Below are 15,035 nucleotides of genomic sequence, written 5' to 3'. Positions count from 1 at the left end.
GTTGGAGGGGAGCCAAGCAAGAGAGAGGGAAACTCGTCCGAGGCCAGGAAGGAGGAAAGAGGAAAAAAGCAAGGAGCGCAGACACAGTAGCAGCAACAGCAGCAGAGGAAGAAAGGAGAGCTGAGCCGAGACCAGTAATCCAGGAAGTGACAGCTGCCGATCAGTTGGAGCTGTGCACGCATCTTCATTTCCACTGGTGGAACTGCGTTCCATCCCATCCTGCCTGCTGCCCACCCCTGGCTGTGTACTGGTGGCTGTTTGAGAGTTTCTTCACTGGGATATTGCTTACTTGACGGGTGGTCTGAAGTTAACCTTGGAGTTAATCTATACTGATCTGAGGGCGGATTATGGGTGGAAAGTGCTGGAGTCTTAAACTCTTTTGGGCTAGTTGGTTGTCTGTTTTGTATAGTCTATAGATCAGTGTTTCCCAACCTTGCCAACTTGAAGATATTTGGACTTCAACTCCCAGAATTCCCCAGCCAGCGAATGCTGGCTGGGGAATTCTGGGAGTTGAAGTCCAAATATCTTCAAGTTGCCAAGGTTGGGAAACACTGCTATAGATGATGTTAATATCTATGTGTCTATTGATGGCTGATTTGTCACCAGAGCGAGCTGTCTATTGATATTTATTTATTTATTTATTTAATTTATTTATTGGATTTGCATGCCACCCCTCTCCGTAGACTCGCTTAGGTCAATATGCTTAAGTCAATGCTTACATCCAAGTAGATCCCTATGCAGCCCAGTTACCAAATAGCAATAGCATTTAGACTTATACACCGCTTCATAGTGCTTTTTACAGCCCCCTCTAAGCGATTTACAGAATCAGCATATTGCCCCTAACAATCTGGGTCCTCATTTTACCCACTTCGGAAGGATGCAAGGCTCAGTCAACCTTGAGTTACCAAAGTTTGGCCTTCTTTTACCATGGATGGATATTTTGAACTGACAGTCCCATATAGGGATCCAGCTTCACTGTTCCAGTAGATAGAAAATGCTGGGGCAAAAATCCAAATTCCAAGAGTAGAGTGGTACCTCTACTTACAAACTTAATTCGTTCCATGACCAGGTTCTTAAATAGAAAAGTTTGTAAGAAGAAGCAATTTTCCCCATAGGAATCAATGTAAAAGCAAATAATGTGTGTGATTGGGGAAACCACAGGGAGGGTGGAGGCCCTGTTTCCTCCCAGGAGATTCCTAGAGCGCTCCCATGGAGGCTTCTCCCCGCCTTTTCCGGCCCTGTTTCCTTCCAGGAGATTCCTAGAGAGGTCCCATGGATGCTTCTCCCTGCCTTTTCCGGCCCCGTTTCCTCCAAGGAGATTCCTAGAGAGGCCCAATGGAGGCTTCTCCCCGCCTTTTCCGGCCCTGTTTCCTCCGAGGAGATTCCTAGAGAGGCCCAATGGAGGCTTCTCCCTGCCTTTTCCAGTTACAGTTTTGGAGGCTCGGGTTTGTCAGTAGAAAATGGTTCTTGAGAAGAGGCAAAAAAAATCTTGAACACCCGGTTCTTATCTAGAAAAGTTCGTAAGTAGAGGCGTTCTTAGGTAGAGGTACCACTGTATGTTCCAGAGAGCCCTACACACTGTTGGATTGGGGTTTTTAAAAAAAGTTTTAAAGAGAAATAAGATGCAGTATCATCTTTGGCCATTCCCATCATGGTAATACGATGTTAAGATGCCCACAATGGGCACAGCCAGCATTCCTTTTGCCCTGAGGGATGTTGCAAGTGGTAGGCCAGCAACAAACACAGTGTTGTACTTGTGCAGTCATATGAACACCCTCCCTCTTGATCATAAGATCAGCCAGCCTGGAATATAATTTGCATTAGCAGAAAGAGAAAGTACTGGGTTTGTCACGCAAGACTTGATATGAAAGATAACCATGCTTAGAAGGCGAGTTTCTCTCTTGCACTTAATCCTAAGTCTCTTCTTGACAGCATAGTTTCAGAATGAAGTAGTGGTTTCTTTCTTACATTCCAATTCATGCAATCACATTACCGTTTGTCAACAAAGGTTTCAGGAACTATTTGTGTCTGATGACATAACTAATCTATCTTTAAAGTCTCCTCCAACATGGAAGGACAAATGAACCTGCAGTAGAACATCTACCAGACCCATTCCTTCTCAATCATACCAATAGTAAGTTTAAATAATGGTTCTCTTTTTGGCAGCTTCAAAAAAAAAAGGCTTTAAGGGTAAAAATTTATTTCAGGGAACTAGCTTGTTATGGAATAAACTAGCAGATGGGTTGATTGCATTGGGATGGGTTACATGAGTTAGATCAGTGTTTCCCAACCGTGGCAACTTGAAGATATCTGGACTTCAACTCCCAGAATTCCCCAGCCAGCATCCGCTGGCTGGGGAATTCTGGGAATTGAAGTCCAGATATCTTCAAGTTGCCAAGGTTGGTAAACACTGAGTTAGATGGGTTGATTAGGTTCTAAGGCTCTGGGGCTATTTTACTTCATAGCCCACCCATTCTCAGAGTTCTTATTTATTATTTTGGTAAAGCAGGGAAAGGTTTAATATGTTATACTGATTTTTATGGCATTAAAATGGATGTTTTTAATATCTATAATAGAAACATAGAAACAAAGGACATTGATGGCAGAAAAAGATCTCATGGTCCAAATTGCTGGTCCCAATTGTGATAGTTAACCAAACAAGGAGTGTGTATATACAGGAAGTCCTCAACTTACGACAATTGAACCCAAAATCTCTCTTGTTAAACGAGATGGCTGTTAAGTGAGTTTGCCCCATTTTATGAGTTTTCGGGTCATACTTGTTAAGTGAACCATGTTGGTTAAGTAATGAAGCAGTTGCTAGGTGAATCTGCCTTCCCATGGACTTGGCTTGTCAGAAAGTCTCAAAAAGGGATCTCATGACTCCTGTTTATATGAAACTGACATGAATATGAGTCAGTTGCCAAGTGTTTTAATTGAATCAGGTGACCATGGGGGAATGCTGTAAGGTCATAAGTGTGAAAACCCTTTTTTGCAGTGCTATTGTAACCCAAATGGCCCATCCAATCCTTCCAATGCTGGAAAGAACCACATGCCGAATTGTAAACAACAGAGTTTCTGCAAGCAATCTGGTCACTGCCATCTCATGTTCAGTCTTTCTTACACCCCTCACCACCTCTGGTTGGGAGCTGTAAGGAGGGACTGGGAAGGGTGTAACCCTCCACCCTGGGCCCTCTGCCAAGGTTCTTCCCTTGGGAGTCCCAAGAAAAGCTGTGCCCGATCTTCTCCACTTCCCCTCCCTTAGGCTTCTTGGCATGCCCAGAAAATGAAGCAGAGACCAAGGAGTTACCTAAGTAGAGGTGATCCATTGATTCTGTCTGATGACTGAGTCAAAGCTGGGTCCTAGGAGGGTGGATCCAGCAAAAAGTAGCAGACTCGGTCCGACGAGAACAACCCATCCTGGCTCCACCCACAATGGATAATGCTTTGGGCAAGGTCATCCATCCGACATTTGGGTAAGTTAAATTTGGAAAGGCATTACCTTTTTTAATGTAGAGAAAGACAAAAAAAAAATAAAACAGAAAATCACTAGCTCAACAAATGCAAAAACAATAAACCAGAATAAAGATATATATAAAGAAAACAGAGAAGAGAAAAACATATCAATATCAGTATCAATATGAAACTAGGCATAGGCATAGCACCCGGTATTATAAAATAAATATAAATTTCAACTTAGAAACAAAATAAAAATGCAGAAAATTATGAAATCTGTGAGAAAGGAAACATATGGTTGGGATTAAGAGGACAAGTCTACTAATAGATAGATAGCCGGCTAAAAGGCAGGAAACAGAGATAAATGAATATTAATATAGTTGCTGTAGAACTTAGAGATGTCATGGTGATGACTATTTTTCTTTGTGTAACCTACAGGGAGGAAATAGCTCCAGTAGTTTTGCACGGAAAAACAAAACAGCATTTGGCAGTTTATAAGAGAATGAAAAAGAAAATAGTAAGCACTTAGATTTTGCGGCCAATGTATTTCTTCTTCTTTCATTTTTAGTTTAGGCAAGTGATTGTGAACCTTTTTCTCCTCCGGTGCCAAAAAAGCATGCGCACGTGCTATCGCATATACACAAGTGCCCACACCCATAATTCAGTGCCTGGATAGGGCAAAAACTGCTTCCCCCATCCTCCTGGAGGCCCCCGGGAGGACGGAAAAGTGCTGTGCCTACCAGCTGGACTTCAAAAAAAGGAAATATAGGTCAGTATAATGCAGGAGCGGGTGGGCAGGCCCACCAGATCATTGGAGCAAATTGGTTCACTCTCAGCTGATCGTTGGAGCTAGAGGTTCACCCAAACCCATCCAAACCAGCTCCCTACACACAACCTGTTCCCTACACACAACCACCCCTGGTTGTGTGTAGGGAACAGGATCATTGTTCTTGGTATGGTCTTGCGCTGGAACGGCAATATATTAAGAAATCAAAATACAGTGGTACCACTACTTACCAACTTAATTCGTCCCGTGACCAGGTTCTTAAGTAGAAAAGTTTGTAAGAAGAATTTTTTCCCATGGGAATTAATGTAAAAGCAAATAATGTGTGTGATTGGGGAAACCACAGGGAGGTTGGAGGCCCTGTTTCCTCCCAGGAGATTCCTAGAGAGGCCCCACAGAGGCTTCTCCCCGCCTTTTCCAGCCCTGTTTCCTCCCAGGAGATTCCTAGAGAGGCCCCACAGAGGCTTCTCCCTGCCTTTTCTGGTTACAGTTCGGAGGCTCGGGTTTGTAAGTGGAAAATTGTAAGAGCCGGGGTGGTGCAGCAAGTAGAGTGCTGTACTGCAGGCCACTGAAGCTGACTTGTAGATCTGAAAATCAGCGGTTCGAATCTCATCACCGGCTCAAGGTTGACTCAGCCTTCCATCCTTCCGAGGTGGGTAAAATGAGGACCCGGATTGTGGGGGCAATAGCCTAGCTCTGTTAAAAAAGTGCTATTGCTAACATGTTGTAAGCCGCCCTGAGTCTAAGGAGAAGAGCGGCATAAAAATCGAATGAATGAATGAATGAATGAATGAATAAATAAATAAATAAATAGAATGGTTCTTGAGAAGAGGCAAAAAAATCTTGAGCACCTGGTTCTTATCTAGAAAATTTCATAAGTAGAGGCATTTGTAGGCAGAGGTACCACTGTATTAGAAGGAAGAAAGCATTAGCAAAATAACTAAATATTCAAGAAGTAGGCTGTGCCTATATTTCGAGGACTATTTTCCAGACTTTGTGGTAATCAAAATAAGAAGCATAGATTAGAAAAAAGGGTGCATGAAATGTACACTTCCATCATGATGTGAATCGGCAGGGAAAGGAGACTCTATCCCTGATGTCTTCATATATATCACACCACTCATTTCACATATCCATGGTTTAACTATAGTTTATTAATCGAACCATACTAAACCATACATTGTGATTCACAAAGCCTAATGATTTGCTGTTCACACAGTAAACTGTATTATGGCTTAGCTCAAACTATGAACTATCAATGTACACATATCAAGTTAAACTATTCATTTACTAGAGTTGGAAAGGATCTTGTAGTTCATCTAGTCCAACCCCCTGCTCTACTTTATGGGTGAGCTGATTGGTTTGCAAGCTGTCATATTTTGTTCTATACTTACGAAATAATAAAGGGTGAGTTTATGCTAGTTTTCATGCTAAATCTAACTATATTGGAACTGAGTATTAGTCATATTATAGAATTTACTATGTCAGTACATAGTATGTTTCACTTAGGCAATCCGTAACTTCTGAGGAATTTAGTCAGTCTCTTTAAAGTAATTTTCTTAAGATGGCCAGGATTACAGATGACATACATAAATCACTTTTACACACTCGCCAATCCGTCCAAACTATGCTGAAGCTTGTAGTAAAATATTTTGCATTCCCGCAGGCCCTGGGATGCAGAGAAGGAAATGAGTAACAGGTGAACAGAGAAATCTTGGCAGCCATTCAAGCCACATCTGGGTGTAGTATATGTATTATATACAAGGTGTTATAATGATTGAACACTATGCTTGTATGTTTATTAAAGCAATGTAATTTTAAAAAATGAGATTAAAAATGTTGTTACCTAAAGAGTTGCACTGTGAGTTGACAGAATACATGGGAGTTTAAAACAGCAGCATATTTTGGGGGGAGGCAAATATGACGGGAGACTTGGGGTAGGCCACTCTCGGGGAACAAGAGCTCGCTGCTTGAAAGCGATCCCTTGTTCTGGCCCCATGAGCTCAGCCCAGGGTACTGGTGTCAAGCGAAATCTGGACCCTGGGCTCAGGCTGTTGCTACTTAATGCCAGGTCGGTTGTAACTAAAGCTCCCCTCATCCAGGATTTACTCCTGGATGAGGGGAGCTTTATTTACAACCGACCTGGATTTACTCCTGGATGAGGAGGCCGACCTGGCATGCGTGACTGAGACCTGACTGGGCCCTGAGGGAGGAGTTCCTCTCTCTGAAATGTGCCCAGTCGGGTTTCAGGTGTGGCACAACCACGACCCCAGGGAAGGGAGGGAGGAGTGGCTATTATAGCCAGGAAGACCATCAGCCTATGTAGGCTCGCTGCTCCTGAGACAGCAGATTGTGAGTTGCTCTTTGTGAAGTTGGATCTAGGGGTTCAGGTGGGCTCCTGAGTCCTCGGAGAGGGGCGGTATATAAATCCAATAAGTAGAGGGATGCTTGTATCCTAAGAATTTTATTGTTTCTTCATTGCTTATTTGACCCCTATGGCAATCATTAAGTGTTGTACCTCATGATTCTTGACAAATCTATATTTTCTTTTATATACATTGAGAGCATATGCGCCAAAGACAAATTCCTTGTATGTCCAATCACACTCGGACAATAAATAATTCTATTCTATTCTATTCTATTTACTCTATTCTCTGCTTGCATGAGTTCTGAAGTAAATTCCTTCCTAAATGTTTTCATTGTGTGCAGTGTTAAGAACAGTGTATTCCAAAAGGTTCCAAGTCGCCTAGTAATTATGTACCATTGGCCACAGGTACCCCTGTCTGATCTAAAACTTTCTCATTTTAGTTGCATGTTGAATTATTTATTTATTTATTTATTTATTTGTTGGACTTGTATGCCGCCCCTCTCCGAAGACTCGGAATTAACTAGTCCAGGCACCGATAGCTGTCTTACCTCTTTTGCAGCAATGTTGCACACACACAAAATCATCCACCACTACCCAGGAATCTCATTGCCTTGATAACACCTGTTTTGAACATGCTGATTTCTTTGTATCTATCTATTTATTATTTATTTATTTATTGGATTTGTATGCCGCCCCTCTCCAGAGACTCGGGGCGGCTAACAGCGACAATAAAACAGTGTACAATAGTAATTTGGTATTGATGATTAAAAATCAATTAATATAAAAACCAAACATACATACATACATACATACCATGCATAGAATTGTAAAGGCCTAGGGGGAAAGAGGATCTCAATTCCCCCATGCCTGGTGGCAGAGGTGGGTTTTAAGTTGTTTACGAAAGGCAAGGAGGGTGGGGGCCGTTCTAATCTCTGGGGGGAGTTGGTTCCAGAGGGCTGGGGCCGCCACAGAGAAGGCTCTTCTCCTGGGTCCCGCCAGGCGACATTGCTTAGTTGACGGGACCCGGAGAAGATCCACTCTGTGGGACCTAACTGGTCGCCGGGATTCATGCAGCATCTATTGTTAGTCTCCATTGTAAAATTTATCCAAATATTTTATTTTCTTCTTTGTGCACATTATGCTTGGGGGTTTTTTTGGGTTTTTTTTAAAGAAGTAAGCTTTCTTTCCTTTAGTAGATACCTTGACATTGGCTGCAAATCTCTGACTGGCTCTGAATCACAGCTACAATACACAGCACTTGTGTGTCTCTTTGGTTTATTCAATTTCCTGAAGTCACCGGTATTAGCTGATCGTTATTACCGCACATATACATTGCATTACAATTTGAAAAAGCAACATAAAGCATTTCAGGGTGTGGAATGGGAGATGCAGAAAGCAAAACATAGGCATGAGTGAAATTAAAAAGCACGATTTGAAAGCCACCAAGTTTTTTTCTCTCCCTCCCAAGTAAAATAACTCACACAAAACATCACAAGCTCAACAGCTGAGAAAAGAAAAATGATAAAAATGCACAAGGCTCCCTAAGCTAATAGATCCTTTCTTAATTACATCCGTATTGCTGGATAATCTGATTAGTTAAGCTCCCAAAGTTTTAAACAGAGACCGGCTAATCCCTTCTCATATTGGTCTCTGGAGACAGAAAAGAGCTTAGCATCAAGACATTGTGTATTCAAATAGCCCAAGTCATCTCCAACTTAATGCAGTCCTCAACCAACCACTACAACTGAGCCCACAATTTTTGTCACTAAGCATAGAAACATAGAAGACTGACGGCAGAAAAAGACCTCATGGTCCGTCTAGTCTGCCCTTATACTATTTTCTGTATTTTATCTTAGGATGGATATATGTTTATCCCAGGCATGTTTAAATTCAGTTACTGTGGATTTATCTACCACGTCTGCTGGAAGTTTGTTCCAAGGATCTACTACTCTTTCAGTAAAATAATATTTTGTCATGTTGCTTTTGATCTTTCCCCCAACTAACTTCAGATTGTGTCCCCTTGTTCTTGTGTTCACTTTCCTATTAAAAACACTTCCCTCCTGGACCTTATTTAACCCTTTAACATATTTAAATGTTTCAATCATGTCCCCCCTTTTCCTTCTGTCTTCCAGACTATACAGATTGAGTTCATGAAGTCTTTCCTGATACGGTTTATGCTTAAGACCTTCCACCATTCTTGTAGCCCGTCTTTGGACCCGTTCAATTTTGTCAATATCTTTTTGTAGATGAGGTCTCCAGAACTGAACTGAAGCAAGGCACGCGTGCACTTTTTGCGTGCCCGCACTTACTGAATGTTTTGTTTAAAATTGAAAAACAAAAGCTGAAAGCAAGATGGTAACACATGCACATTGCTAGATATTTGGTTTCTGTGCATGCTCCGAAGTTCCCATGGAATGGGGTTTTTTTCAATAGTCTATTTCCACCCGAAATATGTGTTTTCCGATGGCCTTAGGCAATTCCTGTGAAAGGGTCAATTGACCCCCAAAGGGCCACAACCCACAGGTTCAAAACCGCTGGTCTAGACACCTTAGATTTTTTCCCTCTATTTTTTATTTTTAAATTGCAAGCCAGCCTCATTCTGGAACAGGCAGAGTCCAGAGCAAATTAAATCAAATTGAATGATCCCTACCTCTATTGTAATGATGTTGATAATCCAAAAACCCTTATAGAAAGAAACAGGTGCTAGATTCTTTCTGGTGATCAGTCCAGCAAACAAAAGGTGTGGTAGGCATGAGATAAAAAGCCCATTGATAAATATATTCTGCTCTATACGACACAGCCAGCCAAAGCCTTAAAGATGGCTATGACGACAATATGAAGAATGGTTGCAGGAACTGGGCATGGATAATTTAATGAAAAGAAGGACCAGGGGAGACATGATAGCAGTCTTCCAATATCTCAGGGGTTGCCACAAAGGAGGAGTCAACCTATTCTCCAAAGCACCTGAGGATAGAACAAGAAGCAATGGGTGGAAACTTAAACAAGGAGAGAAGTAACTTAGAACTAAGGAGAAATTTCCTGACAGTCAGAACGGTTGATCAGTGGAACAACTTACCTCCAGAAGTTGTGAATGCCCCAACACTGGAAGTTTTTAAGCAGATGTTGGATAACCATCTGTCTGAAGTAGTGTGGGGTTTCCTGCCTAAGCAGGGGGTTGGACTAGAAGACCTCCAAGGTCCCTTCCAACTCTGTTGTTATTATTATACTACATTTAGTTCTGAGAAACTTTCCAAAAAAAGGTACTGTACTTATGAAAATTTTAGGAATAAATTAGATACCTCTTAAATATCTGGTTGGTCCAATTTAAAATGTCAGGAATGTACTGTAGGTTTACAAAGACAATAATCATTGATAAATTAAACTTTAAGGAATAGAAAGCTTTTCTATTTCATACATTCTATTGATATTATCTAAGTAATTGTACAATGAGTTAGTTGATTTGTTTATATGACCTTTAAAATTATTTATTTATAAAGCAGAAATTTGAAAGTAAAATTTCATATAAATAAGTTTTAAAAAGTTCATGTGTTGATTTTTGTAATGAAAGGGAAACCAAATCACATAATTAACAATCTTAAAAGCATCATTTTTTTAAAAAAATTGTAAAATTAATCCAATTGTGGATTAAGGCATGCCTATAAATCTGGCTCTTCACTACACTGAACTGCAGGTTACTAATTCAACTCATAAATAAAGCAACATCATTACAATTTCTTGGTTCTTGAATATGTATTCTTTTTACTGAAAAAAATCACTCATAAGTTAACAAATACAAAAATGTACAAACACACAGATGCATAAATGCAATGATACAACCGATTGCTGAAAATTGTGTGTTTTAACACTAGGTTTCAGTGCAAAAATATACCCCTGGAGCTTCACAGAAAACACAGAGAAGCTCAAAACAACAGAAAGAAAGAAATTACATATGATTCAATTCTATCTCTGACAGTAGATGTTTGGCAATGCACAGTGGTTGCTCAGATGTTAAACTGAATACAAAACAGTTTTTACAAAAAGAAGAAGAAGAGGTTTTAGCAAATAAAGATCCACATGGCTCATATAAAACATACATTTTTGTAATGATAGTGTTCTATCCCTTAGCAATATTAGCTGACAGTGCTGATGGAAATGGGGAGCACTCTGTTGACATTTCAGCTATTAATGTACACATTTTAAATGATTTTTTAAAACACCATAACAACACATGCGCTTAACAGTTATGTTTCCAACAATTACATTTACCGTACAATAGCTGACTTATCTGATAAGAGCAACAGTGCACATTTAAAAGATATTCCACACTTTTAAAGGAAGGCAAGAAAATATATATTTTTTTTGGGGGGGGGGGGGGGATCAATCCAGAACTACTTAAGAAGTGAAACTGATTCTTTCACACCAATCTTCAACAAGTGCATTTCTTAGCAGAGGTAATTCAGAGCGTATAGTAGAAGGATGCACAATCAATTTTTAAAGAGTGTGTGTGTGTGAGGGCAGCACTGCCAAAATAGCTGTTTGGAAATGTCAAGGTGAGTTTAAGACATATTGAAACACATTCTCAACTGAAGCACCATTAAATAAAATGTTAATTTCTACTAGCCTTCCAAGATAAAAAAAAATAATAATACATATGAATTATTCACAACTGAAAATTATCAAAATGTAGAAGTCTTTATTGCTTCATGTGCCATTAAAAGAATAAAAGCTTAAGTTATTCCCTCTGCAGCAACCGTAAAAGGTACTATTATGAAACATTTTAAAGCCTACTTATCAGCAAATTCAAGAGCAGAATTCCTGCCCTTTCATATCAGCCAATAAGATGCACACCTGCCACACTTTTTCTTTCACACAGAAGCACACACTCACCCCTTCCATAACTCTTTTGAGATTCAAGAAAATGGGTTTGGCCTAATCACCTCCACAACAGTTGTATATGGGGGGGTCATATATATACCAAATCCAAAATCTTAAAAAAGCCCAACCACCCCACAACCCTATACAAGTTAAAGCAACTGAAGGCAACAATGCAATCAAAGAGATTAAAGTACTTTTCACATTAAACTCTGTCTATAAATATATATTAAAGAACAATTTGTTTTACCAGAGTAAATACCCCGGTTTTAAAAAGTCTGTACATGTTATATAAAGAGATGGACTGGTTTTAAACCAGAAAAACAAAACAAAACAAAGGCACAAACTTATTATGGTAGGTTAAAACAAAAACTAGATAAGAGATTATGGACCAAACAATTCTGCCTGATATTCACATTTGTTTAAAACTAATCTCAATGCCCTTCATTCTTTTAATTAAGAGTTGGAGTCTGGATACATTTATCCCAGTACTTGTACTTGTGCAATGTTTTTTTCTGGTGAATAATCATACCCAAGAACTTCAACCTACAGTTTTAGTCTATATTAGTTCAGTTTCATTTACACAATAAATATATCAAAATATTATTCTTATACCCACCCACCCACCCTGCCCCAAATTACAGTTACAGAAATCACTATAGACTTTTCCAACAACAGACTATGGTTTGCAAATTTTAAGCAAACGAAGTGGAAACTTGGTTAACTTTCTGGAGACTTTTTGTCCCTTACCAAGATGAAACAGGGAGAGATTTTCTCTGATGTTTTGTTGTCAAAACAAACAAAAAAACACACACACAAAAAGACCCCCAGAAAGATTATGCAATCCCCAAAATGCAATTGGTCTTTGCACTTTCATGAATAAAAGTCAACTCTCCTAATGCCAGATTCCTCCTTTTCCAATACACTGGTATTGTTTCCAAAATAACCAATGTGACTGACAGTCTCAAACCCGCTAACAACTGCTTAGAGAATTACTTGCGTGTCATCCTGATGTACTGAAGTGCTTGCACCGTTGAGGGCATAATTGAGTTATGCTAAGTTGTAAACCTTCAGAGCTTCAGTTTTTGAACTGCATTTTTTATAAAAAAATAAAGGAAAGCAATTTATACAGCTTATCTACATCTATACTTCTTTAAGAAGTGATTGTGTGTGTGTGTGTGTATGTGTGTGTGTATACATAAACATATATATATATGTGTGTGTGTATGTGTATATATGTATATATACATATACATATATACATGTATGCACATATATATATGTGTATATATATATATGTATATGTATATGTGTGTGTGTGTGTGTGTATGTGTGTATATATATATATATATATACACACACACACACACACACACACATATACATATACACATACACACATACATATATATATAGATTCATTCTTTCAAGCAAATCAGTTAGAAACCCAATGCAAACACAAACGCAATAGAACAGTGTCACTGTTAGGTAGCAGTTCACCTCCAATAATGGCCATAGCTTGGAGCAGAAGTGTCAAAATGGCGGCCTGCGGGCTGGATAACTCACGCACAGGCCACACCCACCCCAGCTCTGCGAAGGGAAAAGCATCATGAAGCATCACGTGATGGCAAAGTGATGCTGTTTGACATCCGCTGTTTACAGGATAAGCTTCCAGCACCCCAAGTCAAGAAACCAAAACTTCTCTTTCTTTTTCTTTTAAAGCCAAACAGGTCTGATGAGCAGGAAAGCACATTCAATTTCTTATTTGTTACTGGAGATTGCCGAAAGAAATGGAATGTGGGAACAAAAGCAGCAGGTCACACCATTGTCCTTTTCAAAAAAAGAAATCAAAAAAGCAGGTTAGGTCTGAACTTGTGGACAGTGTGAACGTGTCTATGTTCTGATGACCTCTGTGCGTATTTTTGAAAATTATTCTTCAAAATACTGTGATCCTTCAATAAACACAAGATTATTCTTGTCCGGGAGACATCTATAAAACCATCTCTTGACATTCTCATCTCATATTCTTTTAGTATTCACTCACCAGAGCCAGCTCTGGTAATAGATTGACAGTTATGTTTTTATACAAAGAATCATATGTGATATTTGGAAAATAGTTCAAATTACTGAGGCCATCCAATTCCTGCCTCTCTTTGGACTTCCTCAATAGTGCATATCTATTGAAAAAGAAAAAGAGAGAAAACATTAAAACCAATATTGTTCAAACATGTAACATAAAGACTATTACCGTGTTTCCCCGAAAGTAAGACAGTGTCTTACTTTCTTTTTATCCCCAAAAGCCCCACTATGTCTTACTTTCGGGGTATGTCTTATATTGGAAAAAACGGTGCGCGCTGGAGTCAGAAAAAGACATAGACAGACGGGGAGGGAGCCGGCCGGCTGGCGAGGCCTGGAATGCGCTGCCAGCTGGGAAGGAGGGAGGGAGGCGGCCCCCGCCCCCACTGCTTTCCCCGCCGCGCCGCTCCCAAGCGCCTTCCTCGCCCTCGCCGCCTTCTCGCTCTCCAGGTCCAGCTAGATGAGAGGGAGGTAGCAATATCCCCGTGTTTCCCCGAAAGTAAGACATATGTCTTACTTTCGGGGTACGGCTTATATTAGCCGACCCCCCTGAAACCCCTGATACGTCTTACAATCAGGGGTGTCTTACTATCGGAGAAACAGGGTAATATGACTACATTTTGAATATCAGTCATTTTTTAATTTATAGAAACATAGAAGACTGACGGCAGAAAAAGACCTCTTGATCCATCTAGTCTGCCCTTACACTATTTCCTGTATTTTATCTTACAATGCATATATGTTTATCCCAGGCATGTTTAAATTCAGTTACTGTGGATTTACCAACCACGTCTGCTCGAAGTTTGTTCCAAGGATCTACTACTCTTTCAGTAAAATAATATTTTATCATGTTGCTTTTGATCTTTCCCCCAACTAACTTCAGATTGTGTCCACTTGTTCTTGTGTTCACTTTCCTATTAAAAAAACTTCCCTCCTGAACCTTATTTAACCCTTTAGCAAATTTAAATGCTAATTTATTTATTTAAAATTATCCAACTGCAGCCTACAGGCATCAAAAGTCCATTCGTGTCCATTTTAAAAGGTCTGAATTGTAGGCAGAAGACAGATTCACTTGGATTCCAAAACTTTACATCCTACTCATAGTATTTATATTAGTTGATATACATAGTACATAAGTATGTATATAAAGTATGAACACGGGTAGTTGGATTAGCTGAGGAAATTATAGGCAAATTAATCTTGGGGAGATTCATCACGTGAATACAATCATTTCTCAGAGCTGGATATCTAAACCAGAATAATGGATTTCTATTGAAATGCTCAACTCCTGATAAATATTGCAAAGAAAATATTTGTAGGCAACACCAAAATAAAAAACCTAACAGACAAGTTCTGGAGACCTCACCTACAAAAAGATATTGACAAAATTGAACGGGTCCAAAGACGGGCTACAAGAATGGTGGAAGGTCTTAAGCATAAAACGTATCAGGAAAGACTTAATGAACTCAATCTGTATAGTCT

At 39.7% G+C, this 15,035-nt stretch overlaps 1 protein-coding gene across 2 annotated transcripts in view; it reads right to left on the bottom strand.

Moving 5' to 3' along the window:
- Positions 1–13,181: 13,181 nt before the first annotated feature.
- The window catches only part of B4GALT5 (beta-1,4-galactosyltransferase 5), a 110,106-nt gene continuing 108,252 nt past the window's right edge, over positions 13,182–15,035 (bottom strand). For both annotated transcript variants that reach the window (XM_070744638.1, XM_070744639.1), the window contains exon 9: positions 13,182–13,654. In XM_070744638.1, the coding sequence (XP_070600739.1) occupies positions 13,507–13,654 (148 nt within the window). In that variant the 3' untranslated portion in view covers positions 13,182–13,506. The remainder of the gene's footprint in view (positions 13,655–15,035) is intronic.

The sequence above is a fragment of the Erythrolamprus reginae genome, chromosome 3 (genome assembly GCF_031021105.1).
Source record: "Erythrolamprus reginae isolate rEryReg1 chromosome 3, rEryReg1.hap1, whole genome shotgun sequence".
Classification (NCBI taxonomy): Eukaryota; Metazoa; Chordata; class Lepidosauria; order Squamata; family Dipsadidae; genus Erythrolamprus; species Erythrolamprus reginae.
Note: the sequence above shows the minus strand (reverse complement) of the source record. Positions and strands in the feature narration are given on the sequence as shown.